The following is a 16481-nucleotide window of genomic DNA, read 5'->3' on the forward strand; positions in this document are numbered from 1 at the left end:
TTTAATATTTGTTATTTTTATATTTATTTTTTAATATTATTTTTTATATTTTTTTTTAATATTTGTTATTTTTTAGTGTTTGAATTTTTTTTTTAATATTTGTTATTATATTTGTTTTTTTATGTTATTTTTTTAATGTTTGTTATTATTTTAATGTTTTTTAATATTTATTTTTATATTATTTTTTAATGTTCGTTTTTTAATATATTTTAATGTTATTATTTTGTTGTTTATGTTATTTTTTAAATATTTTTTGTTATATTTTATTATTTGTTATTTTAAAAATTATCTTTATTTTAAGTATTTTTATAAAACATTGTTTTAAATATTCTTAACAATATTTTTTAATTTAAAAATATTTTTTTCTATTTTGTTTTTCTATTATTTTATAAATATTTTTTTGCAATTTGTTTATTTTTCTAAAAATTTTGTTAAAACAATTACTTAGTTTATTTTTTCTCCTCCTTATTTCAGAACATTGAGACAATTCGAAACAGCACACCGAAACATGCTTTACTCGAGTCCGTACATGCCCGATTTGAGCAAAACAAAAAAGAATCTTCCAGACGAGTTCGTATGATTTTTTTTTTTTTTTTTTTTATATCTATTGATTCTCAAACTTGCAGATGTCAGTTGCTACCATTGTTTGTTCTCACTGCAGCAAGCTCTCCTCTCAAGACATGTTGGTTCGGTCATGTTTTCGAAAACAATTTGTGAAAATTAAGTTTTTCTAAATTGGCCAAAGATTTTAATTTTTCTAAAAAGATTTACCTCCCTTTTATTACAATTAGAACTCTCCACTTTTTTTTTTTTTTTGCAAAACTCATCACTAATTGTTTTCGAAAACTATTTTCATTAATAATTAATTTTCTACCTAATCGTTTTTCATAATTTTTGGATATGTTCATTACTGCGACATGACAATTCAGTAGATACCATTGGTTTCACTTGAAATTCAATATTTTGATTTTAGAATTTCCCTGCACTAAACAAAGAATAACTGACCTAGAAGTATAGCTTCATGATTTTTATTTTAGAATCAGAGAAAAACCACGACTGGCAAATTGATTCACATAAAATTGGATGAACGAGAAAATAACTAATGACCAAATAAGCTTTTTATTATTTTAGTTTTATGAGATGAAGGGGCTTCGTTCTGGTGCTAACACTTGATTTCATTATGATTGGAATTTATTCCTGAATCCTAAATTATGTTGTTACGGTCTATTTATGTTCTAATGCTATGATCGTCTCGATGTTCATATGCGGCTGTCTGTGTAATACATTTATTTTGGACATACCTTAGTTTTATGCGTCGTTGATTTTGGTCTATCTGGAATTCATCTTGTTCTCGTAGGGGAGGCTGGAACCTGTTTGATCGAATATTCATTCGCTTCCAAGAACGCTGGTTGGTTTCATATAGTTTTTATTCACTTTCCAGGTGTCGATTGCAGAAAAATGGAAAGTGAATATCTTTGCTTGAGTGGTTAATTCTAGGTCTTCATTCTTTCTGAGGCACGTCAGCTCCTTCCTCGGTGAAGGGGGGGGGCTGTTAAACCGTCCGCTCTGCTCAATGTCCAAATTCCAACTCCCATGTTCTCCAGCTAACCTGATCCAGAATAGATGCTGTTCCCTTTATAGCTGCTATCTATATTTCATGCCAGCTTGGTCTTCCAGGGATTGTTTCCAGGTATTTCATCATTCTTAGAATGACTCATTTTTTTCAAATTGGATATCACTTTCCACCATCCTAATGCTATGTCTTTAAATGTACAGCATGAAACGGTAAAATTGTCATTTATTTGGATACTGCCAGAGTGCCCCCTTTTTTGGGAGAGCTGGTTTTCCCCCACATTAAAAACAACCTCCATGGGAGGTTTAAAAGCAACACTATTTCTGCAACACATCTTTTTAATTGACTATGTTTACTTTGAACACTTTAGACGTCCGGTAGCGTCATGGAGTAGCATCAGATTTTCTTTCACCCGCCTTCGCATCATGCATTCAAGCCCACCTACCTACTACCACATTTTTTTTATTTATTTAATTTTTATTTTTTGCTCTACATGCACCTGTAAACACCCGGGTAACACCAGGTACCCTGGCTAGTATTATAGAAGAAGAAAAGCTGAAAGAAGTTGGGCCAATGTACTGATACTTATGAATTTTCAGTACATGAGTAAACATTCTTTCGTTAATGTTAGCTAATGTCAAGATGGATGAATGAGAGTGTGTGTGTGTGGGGGGGATTTCTCATGTTAAGAAAGCACTGTCTGAAAGGATACAACATCTGTGTTCTTCCTTCAGGTTTTTGTTCAAACATGTGTGACTATTTTTACTGATTATATGAGAAATTACAACCACAAAAAATTATCTGTTGCAATTTTTACTTTTACACACCTTATTCTTTTCTTGGCATCTTGACTGTCTTCGTCTTAGGGCATATCAACTCAACTAGGGATTTTTATTCTCGGGGGCCTCTCCAAAGTCAACCCTAACCCTAACCATTTCTGGGATTATCTGGTTCCTGTTGATTTTTATGGTGGAAGTTTAGTTCCGTGCAGTTCTAGGAAGTCCACTTTCACAGACTTTTCCATCTCTCTTTGGAGAAGGGGTTAGATTATTGCTAATTGCCTGAGGCGCTTTCACCCTGGAATGTCGACGGGGCTGCCCAGGCACTTTTTGTAGGCCAGAGTGCCCTTCCTCTGGGGCGCGCTGACTTCTGAAGTTAGGAAGTATATTAGCTGACTATAACCAACACTTTTTTATTTTTATGTAAAAACGTGAACTTGTTGAGATTGTTAATGTGGGTCACAAACTGAATCTAACCCTAATCCTTGTCACCGTTTCCGGTAGCAGCCACACCGTAAATTAGGAAGTATGTTAGCTGACTATAATTGACATGTGTTCATCTGAATTGTCTGATCAATTCCCTACTATTTTTGTTCCATCTCCAAAAATGTTTTACATATTTATGTTGTTTTTAATTTTTTTTGTTAGATTTCAGCATTGAAGAGTCGTCGATTATTCGAACAAGCCCACAGGAACCATTTGATAAAGAATGTCATTGGTTCTCCAAATAACGCCATCTCTCGTGACTCTCTTACACCTATTGACAACGGTGAGTATCTCATTTTAAATTAAGACACTTTAATGGATGTCACAATAATCTACTTAGTTGATTTTTTTTCTTCGCATTCTTTGAATATAGGCTGGATCGATAAAATTGTCGCCCTAAAAAAGACAACCTGATTCCATTTCCGTTTGATAAAAAACGGTTTTCTTTTTTGCTGCAGACCATCTACTAGTTGACTAGTTTTGTACAAATCCCAAGAGCGATAGGAGCCTTCTATCATGTTTGAAAGTGACACAATGTTCAACGAGCGAGATTGGAGATGCGCCACTGTACAACACATGCTCTCTACTGATTCAAATTATGACAACAGGACCCTTGCCAGCACCCTCATCAGACCATTGTTTTCATCTAGAGCGTTATTTTAACGTTTCAGTCAATGTCACCTCCAACTTTCTTCAGATGTCGAACTCTGGGAATCTGTACGGGATTTTAAACGGATTTATTTTAATAAATGGGGGTAGCATGCTCTTGTTTCATCAGTTATAACTGGGTAGGAGTCCTAAGTAATTTGCAATTGCATTTTGAGTGTCACCTGCACTGAGTATTGAACCTTCAATCTCCAGAAGAGTGTAATTTACAACTGAATTATAAAAGTGGTAAAAAAAAGTGTTATTGCTTTTTATGTCCAAAGAGGTTTTCACTCGACTAAGTGGGTTCTATTTATAACTCTCTATATAGCAGACATTACATCTGCCCTCTCCCTTATATTCAAATTGTTCTCCTCTTCCGAACTGCGATTAGCATAATTGTGAGGTTTTGTAATGTGGCATTTTGTTCATCTTAAGGTTATGGGGATACCCGTGTAGTTTTTGTGTTGTAAGTCATTTTTTGTTTTAGAAGAGTTTCCAGTGTGTAGCCAATCCATAGAATTAAAAAAAAAAAACGATATGCCAAAAAAAAAAAAAAAAAATCCGCGATGGAAAGAAAATATCATATTCCAAAAATCACATAAACTAATCAAGCAGTTTCATTTTTATAAATTTAGCAACAACCTCCATTGACCCTTTTCAGATTGGTAAAAAAAAAAAAAAATTCAACCTAAGCAACAGCAATTCTTCCCTTTTTTTGAGTTGTAAACTATTTTAGTTTTAGAAGCAAAGAGAACAGTTTCCCAATTGGATAGCCAATCCGAAGAAATCCCGAAGAGCAAAGTTCCTACTTATGTGAAGAATGAAACATATGTGAAGAATTCTAAAATGTCCACCAAGTTTTATGGAGTGATTCCAGTTTCTGATTGGTCGGTAGAAGAGGGTCTTTTCATTTGATTGGTTAGTTCTTATCACCCCTGTCTATAATTAGAACCTTCCAATTTGTTTGGAATCAAATCGTGTTACTTGTATAAAAAAAAAAAATATTGCAACTGTCATATTATCTGTTAAAGCATCTGGTGCTACCAGATTAGGCAGTCTGAAGATACTGGCTTCCTGACCTTAAATATGCTAAATGTTGATGTTATTCTTTTTCCTTTTCCTTTGCAAAACTCAATCATGTTCTGCAAAGTCGGAATAACAATTTTTTTTTCAACAAAACAACCAAACCAAACTTGGTTAATAAATATTTCAAAATATTAAGAACTTGAAGCAAAAAAATGTTTTTTACTGAACTTCAACGTTAAATAAAAAAAAAAGGTTGATATGCCGTAAAACAAGCAACTCTGCATTCTTTCACTTTTTTTACTTTGGTCTCGAATTGGAAGCCATGTTTAATTTCAGAAGAGTTTCCGATTGGTAGCTATTCTGTACAAGCCTCAGATTTTATAATTTTGCAGGCAAATAGCAAAAGATTTTTCTCGAGTTGACACAAAAAGATTATGTGCTGGAATGCTACAGATTCAATATTTTTATGGAGCATCTCTAATTTCTGATTGGTTGCTTTGTCAGTTCCTATCACCAGTGTCTCTAAGTAGAACCTTCCGATTTTCAGTAATCATAACCTCCTCATTATGTCAAAAATATTACAACAAATGAACACTAAAGACCATAACTTCAATTGCATAATCTGCACACTTTACCATAGGAATATGATTTCAATTTTGAAAGGGATGGAGAATCTTACCTCTTTCATTTATTAAAGGTTTCAAGCATGTCTCATAATGGTGATACCCAACTAAAATGGGTACATCAACTACTTATTAATTTTGAAATCTTTGAAAATATTTTATGTCATTTAATTTTTTTTTTTCTCCATATTTACTTTCCTTTAACTTCAGAAACGTATTTTGTTTTTTGTTCTCTCTCTATATATGTCTCTGTGTTTTCTGTACTCTCTCTTTCTCTACATGCTCTCTCTCTTTCTCTGCACTCTCTCGCTCCCTCTGCTCTCTTTCTCTCTTTCCTTCTGGCTCTCTCTCTTGTTCTCCTTATCTCTCTTCTTCTCCCTCCCTTTCTTTACTTCTCCCTCCCTTTCTTTACTTCTCCCTCCCTTTCTTTACTTCTCCCTCCCTTTCTTTACTTCTCCCTCCCTTTCTTTACTTCTCCCTCCCTTTCTTTACTTCTCCCTCCCTTTCTTTACTTCTCCCTCCCTTTCTTTACTTCTCCCTCCCTTTCGTTACTTCTCCCTCCCTTTCGTTACTTCTCCCTCCCTTTCGTTACTTCTCCCTCCCTTTCGTTACTTCTCCCTCCCTTTCGTTACTTCTCCCTCCCTTTCGTTACTTCTCCCTCCCTTTCGTTACTTCCCCTCCCTTTCGTTACTTCCTTACCCCCTCTCTTTTTCTTATCCCCACCTTTCTCTTTCTCTTCCCTCTCTCTTTCTTCCTCCCTCTCTCTTGTCAACATGGTTTCATTGTAATAGAGAGGTGTGGTCCAATACAAACATTAATAATCTAACCATTGTGATGCTGTCTTGATCAGAAAATCGTTATTCTCTCTTTTCATTGTTTTAGTTGTTGATTCAAAACAAAAGTGCAGCTGTCGTATCAAATATAAATCAATTTTACATCTGTTCAAAACAAAATCGTTCCAATTTCGTTCTTAACTAACATGAAGTGTTAAGATTTAAATCTTATTTTTTATTTTTATTTTTTTCAAAATATGAAACAAAATTTTTTTTTAGTATGAAAACATTTTTTTTACTGTATTAAATATTTTTTTCAATATCAGAAACAAATGTTTTTTTTTTTTATTCAATATATGAAACCAAAGAATTTTTTTCCAAAATCATTCAAATTTGATTCCTAACTAATATGAAGTGTGAAGATTTAAATCTTAATTTTTTTTCAAATATATACATTTTTTTTTTTACTGTATTAATTTTTTTTTTTTTTTACTGTATTAATTTTTTTTTTTTTTACTGTATTAATTTTTTTTTTTTTTACTGTATTAATTTTTTTTTTTTTTTCAGTATAAGAAGCAAAGATGTTTTTTCAAGATCAGAAATAAATGTTTTTTTTTTATTCAATATATGAAACCCAAAAATTTTTTTTTTTCAATTTAAGAAATAATAGTTTTCTTTTTTAAGATATGAAACAAAAATCTCTTTTTCACTATATGAAACTGATTATTTTTTTTTTTTTTCAATATACAAAACAATATTTTGATGAATCATACAAGTCATAGATTGACTTAAGAAATTCAAATCAAACTTTCTCATTTAATCAACTCATGTTATCAATTTTGTGTTACTACATATTGTCTGTCATCAGCCGGATGGCATGGTCGGATGGTTCTTTTGTAGTAAGGGTCTATTCATAACAGTGAATCTCTTCTCCCGTTAAGATGTATGAAACAGCTGCAAGGGATCCAAGAACAAAACGACTGATAATAATCCAAGTCAAAAAATATTTCTATTTAGAAAATTGGTAGAAATTAAGTATAATTAAACTAAGGAGCCGACTCAACAAGTACTTGTTTACATTGGACTTGAAGACGACCATATTGTAGTCAGCTGGAAAGCAGGCTAGTGGAACAGAATTCCACAGGTGGGCAGTTCTAGGAAAGAAGCTTTGTTCATGGAATTTGTGTTCAGATTTAGACACAGATAGAATGGAGGAAATTGTTGGCAGTGGTTGTAGCTAGACCAATGTTTTTTTATGAAAGTTTGGCTGAGGGAGGAGACCATAGATTAGAGCTCAGACGAGCACTTGCCATGAAAATAATGATAGAGCAGAGACAGGCACGCAATGTCTTTTCTGTGGGAAAGAGGAAGAGAAAAGGGTAGGTAGCGGCTCCTTCCCAGATGTGGCAACAGTACTCTACCCTCGCGTGTATTTGGCTCTTATGCAGATCTTATACAGAGCGTTAGAACATAGAATGATCGAACACTTTCTGGCAATGCATTTGATGTATGGTGCATATATCCCATTTCAGATCAGGAATGAGAATAAATCCTAGAAGTTTGTTAAAACCTGATGCTTCCTGGAGAGCCATTCATTTCAATTGGGGCCAGATGGGGGTCAGAGGTAGGAAACATGCTATTATACTACAACACTTTATGGCATCTGGGACCACCACAGTAAATAATTGAGATTTACCTGCTTCTCTGGATAGTCCAGTGTACTTACATCGAGGACGGGGGGGCACCAGAGCAGCAAATTTATGGAAGCACATTTTGTTGAAGTGAAGGGATACAAGATTGTGGTGATGGCACAGGGGCTGCAGCTTGGTGGATAGTGAGTGACCTATGAGGTTAGAGTTTATTTTTGTGTCCTGTCTACGAGGGAGAATCCAAATGTAGCAACAATACTCTATGTATGGGTGGATGGTGGCGTTGGAGAAATATATAGGGTGGAACGATAAAATTGTTGCCTTGAAGAAAATAACACTGCAGCTTTATTTTAAAACTTTTATTGAAAAAATCAATTCAGGTAAATTAATTATGTAGAAGAGCTGACATCTATCAATGTAGCCGCCTTTAGCATCAATCACTGCCTCGATATGGGTCCAGAACTGGGAGCATGTCTTTTCCACAAGTGCCAGTTGGAGCTCGTCGAATACTCGGCGCATGGTAGTGATCTGGCTGGCTTTGGTGCTGTGGGAGGTCATGTTGGTGATGTTCTCGACGTATGACCAAACACAGTAGTCCAACAGGTTCAGTTCAGGGTAGGAGGGAGCCAGTGAGAGAAGGGTACAAAGTCATAGCACTCCTTCTGAAGCCAAGCTTAGGTCTCTTTGGATTTGTATGCTGGCACGGAGTCCTGCTGCCACACCCAGGGTCTGCCAGCAGCTACCTGATTGTACTAGGAGATCACCACACTCTTTAGCAAATCCAGACAACCTTTGATGTTGACTTTCAAGCCGACTTCGAAGATGTGAGGTGGCATGATGTGGCCTTCACTTGAAACCACACCAAAGACCAGAACTATCACCATCAACTTCGTTGAGCCTTGCCGTCAAGCATTGAATTGTCAGGATTTGCATTTTGAAGATGCTGGCAATGGTCCTGTTGTCATAACTTGGATCAATAGAGTTGTACAACGGCGCATCTTTGATCTCGCTCGTTGAACATTGTGTCACTTTCAGACGTGATAGAAGGCTCCTATCGCTCTTGGGATTTGTGCACAACTGGCCAACTAGTAGATGGTCTGCAGCCAAAAAACTGGTTTTCATCAAACTGAAATGGAATCATGTTGTCTTTTCTATGGTGACAATTTTATCATTCCACTCTGTAGGATACTGGCAGGTGAAATCTAACATGGTAGAGGGACCCTGCTTTCTTTGCAGCGGGCATGGCAGTATCTTCTATGTATGTTCTAATTCACATTACCTGTGAATGTTAGGAGTTTAAATGTTGGAATAGAAACTCTGTATTTATCAAAACACACAAATCGATAAATAAATCAAAAGAAAGGTGAAAATTTCGAGTTTTTCTTATAGTTTTTTATGAATTTCATCATTTGAAATATACTTTTGCAAAAAATTGGTCAACTGTAGTCAAGGGTGACCTGAAGGCTCCGTTTTCTAAAAACTTAAAGTAAATAAATAAATATTTATTATTTATAGTTTGTATCACTTTTCAGTTTTATGTTTTCTAAAAAAAACAAATCTACCTTTTAATAATAAAAAAATAATTGCTTTTTAATAATAAAAACAAACCTGCCTAGTATTTAATAATTTGTGAATTTTTCTAATTCCAGAAAACCTAAGCCAGATCCTAACCAGCGACTATCATCATGCAAAAAGAAAATTTTCCGAGACTCCACCAAACAACACGAAGAGATTATGCGCTTCCACTTCTTTCCATCGAAATAATACGGACACCGACCCAATTTTTATATCCAATTCTTTGCCAAGTACTCTGTTTTCTCTTTCCCTCGAGGGGTGTTGCCCAATCATCGGTTGCGGCATAAAAATGTCTTCACCTGAAAATCTTGAACGTCACATGATGTCACCAATGCATACTCCTTGTAATCCTTTCCAGAACATTCTGGATTCTTCTTTGGCAGACGATAATGTCATTTTTTACCTTTGTCCGAAATGTGGACAACAGTTCAAGGTTTGTTTTTTTGCTTTAAATTTTCTTTTTTTTTTTTTTTTTTTTTTTTTTTTAATGTTGAATTCATGGAGATGAGTGAGCCATTTTTTTTTTCTTTGCAGTGTGTGTTTATATGGCAATTCTTCATTTGGTGCTGTTTTACAATTTGTAACTTTGCAGAGGAAGACAACTCTTGTTTATTAAGAGATTCGTTCATTTTTTTTTTTCATCTCGTAATTTAAGACGCAATATTTTTTTTTTTTTTAAATCAAGGCATTAAAGAAAAAAAGCTGCAACAAATTTTTTTTAATGCAAAAAAAAATTGATAACAGTAATAATACAAAATGTTTTTCCGCAACTATTAAGAGAAAACCAACGGACCCACGTTATTTTTATTAGATGAAAACATTTAAAAAAGAAGTTCGACAACTTTTTTTTTTTTTATTAAAAAGATAAATGTTATTGTAAGGTTATTAAGAAATTAGTCTTTAACCTTTGAAAAAAATTCAAGAATGAAATTTTTTAATAAAACAAAGATGAAACTTTTAACAATGCTCTTTTTGCTGATGTAGTTGTTCATTTGAATGTGAAATCATAAAAATTGGTTATTCATCTCATAAAATGTATAGCAATAACATGATGAATTTTCAAGTTTACAAAAATTCTGAATGCCTGTACAAAAAAGTCTGGAAACTTATTGAAGGCATCTTGTGTGTGTGTGTGAATGTATATATATATATATGTATATATATGATGAGAATAATGGAACTAGTATTCCGACGAAATAGAGAAATAAAAAAAGGAGCAAACAGTTATGTGTTCATTGTTTCGGCTTTATTTTAAGACTTCCTCTGGATGAATGAAATTAAGAAATCAAAACACCAGTACAAATATTTGAAAATATATTTTTGATGTAATGAAATGTATGAACTCTGTTCAATTTCAGAAACAGAAAAAGTCATTTGAAATTCAAAATAGGAGAGGGGGGGGGGGCATCGCATTGTGAAAGAGAGTGAGTTTTTTTTTTTCTTATAACATCATATAACCGTTAATGTATTTAAAAAGATATGATGTAATTCACATGCTTTTTGGAACAAATATATCCGTTATAATTCAAATATGGATGTGTATTTTTCTTATGTAATTTATTGACTTTTTTTTTTTTTTTTTTTTTTTTTTTTACATAGGCATCACCACATTATCAAGGCCAAGAGGCCACTCAAGGATAAGGGTTAAAGATTGTACATTAGAAATAGGACAATATAGTAATCATTAGTAATGAAAATTTGGAAAATTTGATAACTTATATGGAACGGCTCATCAAGAACTTATTTACGTTAGACTTGAAGACAACCATATCGTAGTCAGCCGGAAAGCAGGAAAACGGAAGACAATTCCACAGGCGTGCAGTTCTAAGAAAGAAGCTTTGTTCATGGAATCTACGTTTAGGTTTAGGCACAGATAAAGAGTGGGGGTAATTATTGATAGTGTTTACAGCTAGACGAGTGTTTCTTGTGAAAGTTTGGCGAGGGGGGGACCATAGATTGAAGCTCAGTCGAACACTTTCCATGAAAATAACGATACATCAGAGACAAACTCGCAACATCTCTTCTGTGAGATAGAGGTTGCAAGGAGGAGAAAAGGACATCTCCTACGAGGCTACGAAGTCTATTTTGAACTCTATCAAGGCAGGCCAAGTCCTTTCTAGCAGCTCCTGCCCAGATGTGGCAACAGTATTCCATCCTTGGACGTACCTGGCTCTTATATAGATAGAGAATAGCATCAGCAGTGAGATATCTACCGGATCGATAGAAAGATCCCACCATTTTTCCAGCGGCCTTGGCAACAGATTTGATGTACGTGTTCCATTTAAGATCAGGAGTAATGGTCAAGCCAAGAAGCTTGTCAAAACTTGAGGCCTCCTGAATATATGTATTAATATAGGAGGTGTTTTCTATGATGTGAGAGAGTTAAGCTACATCTAAAATTAAATTATTAATGGCGATACGTTATAGATATTGTTTAATTGTGCTTAAATTTGCGATAAGTGCTAATTCAAGAAGTCTCCATTGCGGTTTATATATATATATATATATATAATATAATATAAAGCTGAACGGCTGTGTGTGTGTCTGGTCACGAATAGGCTCCTATATGGTTGACTATTATAGAAAACTGATCACATATAATGATAGAAGATGTATCGAGACACAGGAATGGGTATGTTTGATCTGGCAGAACGATGATTCATTAAAATTGTGGGGTCTGCGTGCGCACCTGGTCCACAAAGTATGGAAATAAAAAATTTAAAAATTAAAAAAAAAAACGTTTACAAGTGTTTTTGAAATAGATGTACATAATAATACTTTGATAAGTATGTTTTAGGGATGGTATAATAAAATTGTGGGGTATGCGTTCGCGCCTGGCTTCCATAGAATGGAAATAAGCACAAATTTTAATAAAGACTTTTTATATCTATCTGCGTAAGTATACTTTGATAATTATGTTTCAGTTTGAAAAAATATGGTATAATAAAATTATGGGGTGTTTGTTCGCGCCTGACCTCCATAGAATGGAAATATGTCACAAAGTTTAACAAGGTTTTTTAATATAGATCCACAGAATATTGTGATAAGTGTTTCAGTGTGAACAGGTATGGTATAATAAATTATAGGGTTTATCTATTTTATTTTTACTTTCATCATATTTTGCTTTGGTTTTGATACCCCCAAATTCGAAGCTATCTCTTTACAACCCTTCCTTTTCATAACCTATCATACTTTCATAAATCAGAGTCCATTTTCTGTAGGCTGTTTTTGAACCTAGTCAACAACGGGTATTTTTGCTAATATATATACACATATATATATACTCTGAAGGCAAAATTCAGACTTCAAACAATGTGTTGATGGCAACAAAAAGTGTATTTCGTTTTACGTTAGAATTGTTTCCGAAACTTTTGCCTTCACAGTATATTAATGCTCAATTATGAAATATGATAATTTTGTAGCTTAATCCTTAAGTCAACTCTTTTTGGCTTAAAACTCATTGGTATATGAAAATTTACTGAATTACACAAACTCAGTATATTACATAGAAGTCTATATATATATATATATATATATAAACCCTCACTCTTTCAGAACACTTTTATAATTTTGTAAATTTTCCTAAATAAGATGGATGTTATGCAATGGAGGTGGGCAGGATATTCTCTGTGGTGTGTATGTTGTTCATCTTCTCTATCTTCTCTAATCTAAATAAATAAAATGAACTCATTTTTTCCCGTATGACTTTAATCTTAATAGGATTAAGAATCTAGACATTTTATGCAGATGTACTATGCACAAACTGCTGATGTTTGAGGTGTGTTATAGGCATGTTAGCTATCCACTAACTCGCAGAGCGGCGCTTCCTATATTATATCCAGTGAGAGTTCACTGTCAAAACCGGTTACGATCAATGGAAGTAGTAAAGTCATCTCTAAAAAATTCATACTTCCACCGCCACTCATTTACACCGTCCGTGTCTATTCACAGGAAACAAATAAGGACGAGCCCGGTTTAGGTTTTCGGAAAAACTGAACTGCAATTTAGGTGAAACGCACCACGCTAACTTTTACGTTGGTTAAAAACTAAAGGCAAACACAAACCAAAAAACTTTACATTTTCTTACAGTGCATTAAAACTTATGATACTTCAATTCCGTTTTATTTCGCATTATTCGGCAATTACAACATATTTTTGGGTTGGGGTGGGGGGTCCATGTATCTTCCTATGCTTTTCGTTTGGCCGATCTTCACCTTTCTCTAATTTATTTCTTCTCTCTTTCCGTGTTTCCTCTTCTTTCGGCAAGTTTCACATCGACAGGAGACAAATAAGGACAAATGCCGGTTTAGGTTTTCATAAAAACTGGACTGCAATTCAGGTGAAACGCACCATGCTAACTTTTAAATTGGTTAAAAATAAAAACAAACACCAACCAATTTATTTCTTCTTTCTTTCCGTATTTCCTCTTTTTTTCAGCAAGTTCACCATCATTTCTTTTCATTTATTTATTTATTTTTTGATTTATTGATTTTTTCTTTATAAACTTTCCTCTGTTTCTGTTTCTACGAACTTTACATTTTGTTTATTTCTTCTCTCTTTCCGTTTTTCTTCTTCCTCGGGCAAGTTTAACATCGTTTCTTTCTTTGTAATACAGCCGGATTTTCGTAACACTGCCTTTCTCCCGATTTTCATTGTTTACTTCTTTCTTTAAGTATTTTTTTCGTTTTTTTTCTCATTTTTTCCCTTAGAGACAGCACTAGGAACCCATTTTTTCTTTTTTTTTTTCTTTTTCTTTTTTTTCTTTTTCTTTTTTTTCTTTTTCTTTTTTTTCTTTTTCTTTTTTTTTTTTCTTTTTTTTTTTTTTTTTTCATCTTTTTTTTTCCTTCTTTTTTGTGGTTGGACTCGTCCGTCTCACGTTCGTATATAACAACATATTTGTTAGGTAGATTTCGGGGTGCTAGCACAGCGGGGATGGGTATTCTTCCATTACACCAACTCCAGCCACAGCAACGCGTGCACGCGTGCAGCTAGTTACATATATTTTATACAAGTGGCATGTGCATGATATGTATGCGTGTAATATACATGTGGGTGTGTGTGTCTCTTTGTCTATATCTATGTGTAGGTGTGTGTATAGCCGTGATCGTCTGTCCATGTATGCATTTATATTTGGCCGTGATCATGTCTTAGCGTTTAATTTAATACGTGTGTTCATGTAACAAGCAATTCATTCGACATACCTCGGTCCCTGACTTCTTTCTTCGTCGACTCTTTGGGCCTGAAAATGATGCATAAATGAATAAACGACTTGTTTCTTTTAATTGAGTGCTTGGTTTTATTCTTTCTCGCATTTTTCTTTTGTTGGCTGACTTGTCTCTACATCTCTTTTTCTTCCACGCATCTTAGCGAAATCTCAACCATTCTTTTCAAAATCGGAAAACCAACTGACTTGCATGTGAGAGAAAAGATATCATCCTCTCTTTTTTTTCATGCTCTCTCTCTCTTTCTTTCTTTTTTCCATGTTCTCTCTCTTTTTCTTTTTTTCCACATTCTCTCTCTCTCTTTCTTTTTTTTCCATGTTCTCTCTCACATATACCTGATTGACCTATTCCAGGTGCTGTTGTCGACCTCAATTATCGAGTTTGACAACTTAACCCTTTAACTCGTCTTGCACTAACTGACCTTCACAACAAAATCACAATTTTCAACATGCTTCGCGTAATCCAGGATAGATTACATAATATGGATATTCAGAGCTAGGGGTCATGAAATTGTACAAGGCGAGACAGATACAAGGATTTTATGTATATATATATATGTATATATATATATATATATTTCGAGGTTTGGAAAAATAAGAAGGTATGTGATTCTTTTGGTCTGAGACAAGCAGACATTGTTGTCAGTTAGTTGTAAGAAAGCTGTCTATGTGTCATGTTTATTAACTACATGTATTTGTAAAGAAGCGGCCGCACCCACAATAAACATTTTATATACATGCAACAATAGAAGAACATTTCAACCACTAGACAACACACTGTATATCCCAACATTAAAGAGACAGCTATTAAATACTGTTTATATAAACTCACTACATAGCAATAAAAACAAACTAAAAACAAAAGAATAATTTTTTGGTATCAGAAAATAGACTCCAATTTTCTGATTCCAATATCTTAAAAAAAAGTTCTGAGTTTTTTGATTCCCAATTCTGATTAATCGTCACAACACTAGAATATATACACAGCTCTAACTTTACAAACCTGCACACAGATATATATAAATATATATATATATAGTCATCCACATACAGTATTGTTTCGCTGTTTCACAGCTCATCAGTGCGGCTAGACAGGCAACTACCTCAAGCCAGGATGGAAACCCAACCATTTGTACGACAGTCAAGGCTCCTAACTATTACGCTATTGGCGGCTGCTGAGCGAGTAGTGAGTTTAACGATGTTTTGACATCGTCCGAAATACCTCAGCTCGATTTGTTTACACAATATATATATATATATATATATATATATATATATAGAACAAAGTCATACATTTCACAACAAATATATTTTTAAATATTGTACTGCTTTTTTATTTTCTTCAATTTATTCATCCAGAAAAAGTCTTATAATAACGACAAAACATTGATGGACATATAACTTGGGTTGTTCCTTTTTTTATCTCTCTATCTTGTCGGAATACTATTTTCATTATTCTCACATATATATATGTGTGTGTGTATGTATATGTATGTATATCTTTAGCATTTTTCTTCTCTCCTTTCTTTTTCTAGGATATAAAAATCTGCTGTGAACACCAGGAACGGGAATTGCACAATGAATTCATCCAACCAATCGCAGTGTCCAGCTTCCTGTGTCCACTTTGCCTTCATATCTTTCCGACAGAATCTTCGTGTATTGATCACATGCATATGTTTCAACACATGGAATACCAGTACGTCTTTTCAAGTAAGAAATCATTTTAAAAATATTTGAACCCACAATTCAAAATAATGAAATGTTTGTTTAATACTATTGCTGAAATATGAAGAATAAATTGGATGAAAATGCTTTTTTTTCTAAATTAAGAAAACATTCCTTTTCTTTTTCTTTATTTATGTTCGTCTATCAATTCTAATCCTGTTATGGCTTGCGGGCCTTGGGGAGTGTGGAGCCACCCTTTAATGGCCATTGCTCCCAGGTCCACTCTGACCCGGAGTGGTAGTACCTGTTAGGGTCCCAACTATGGGTTAAATAGAATCCGAATAAAAAACAAATATACTCCATTAAAAATCGTTCCTCAAAATAACTAGATTCTGCATTAAATAACCTGAGAAAGGTTGATATGCCGTAAAACAAAAACAACCAACCAACCTGTTATGGCTTA

General features: G+C 33.9%; 1 protein-coding gene across 2 annotated transcripts in view; it reads left to right on the plus strand.

Annotated features, from left to right (window-relative positions):
• LOC145287738 (uncharacterized) overlaps positions 1-16481 on the plus strand; it is a 137594-nt gene that overhangs the window by 69364 nt on the left and 51749 nt on the right. For both annotated transcript variants that reach the window (XM_080135503.1, XM_080135502.1), the window contains exons 3-6: positions 475-570; positions 3001-3121; positions 9207-9565; positions 15889-16063. In XM_080135503.1, the coding sequence (XP_079991629.1) occupies positions 475-570; positions 3001-3121; positions 9207-9565; positions 15889-16063 (751 nt within the window). The remainder of the gene's footprint in view (positions 1-474; positions 571-3000; positions 3122-9206; positions 9566-15888; positions 16064-16481) is intronic.

The sequence above is a fragment of the Euprymna scolopes genome, chromosome 11 (genome assembly GCF_053919585.1).
Source record: "Euprymna scolopes isolate OS-2025 chromosome 11, ASM5391958v1, whole genome shotgun sequence".
NCBI classification, from domain to species: Eukaryota; Metazoa; Mollusca; class Cephalopoda; order Sepiida; family Sepiolidae; genus Euprymna; species Euprymna scolopes.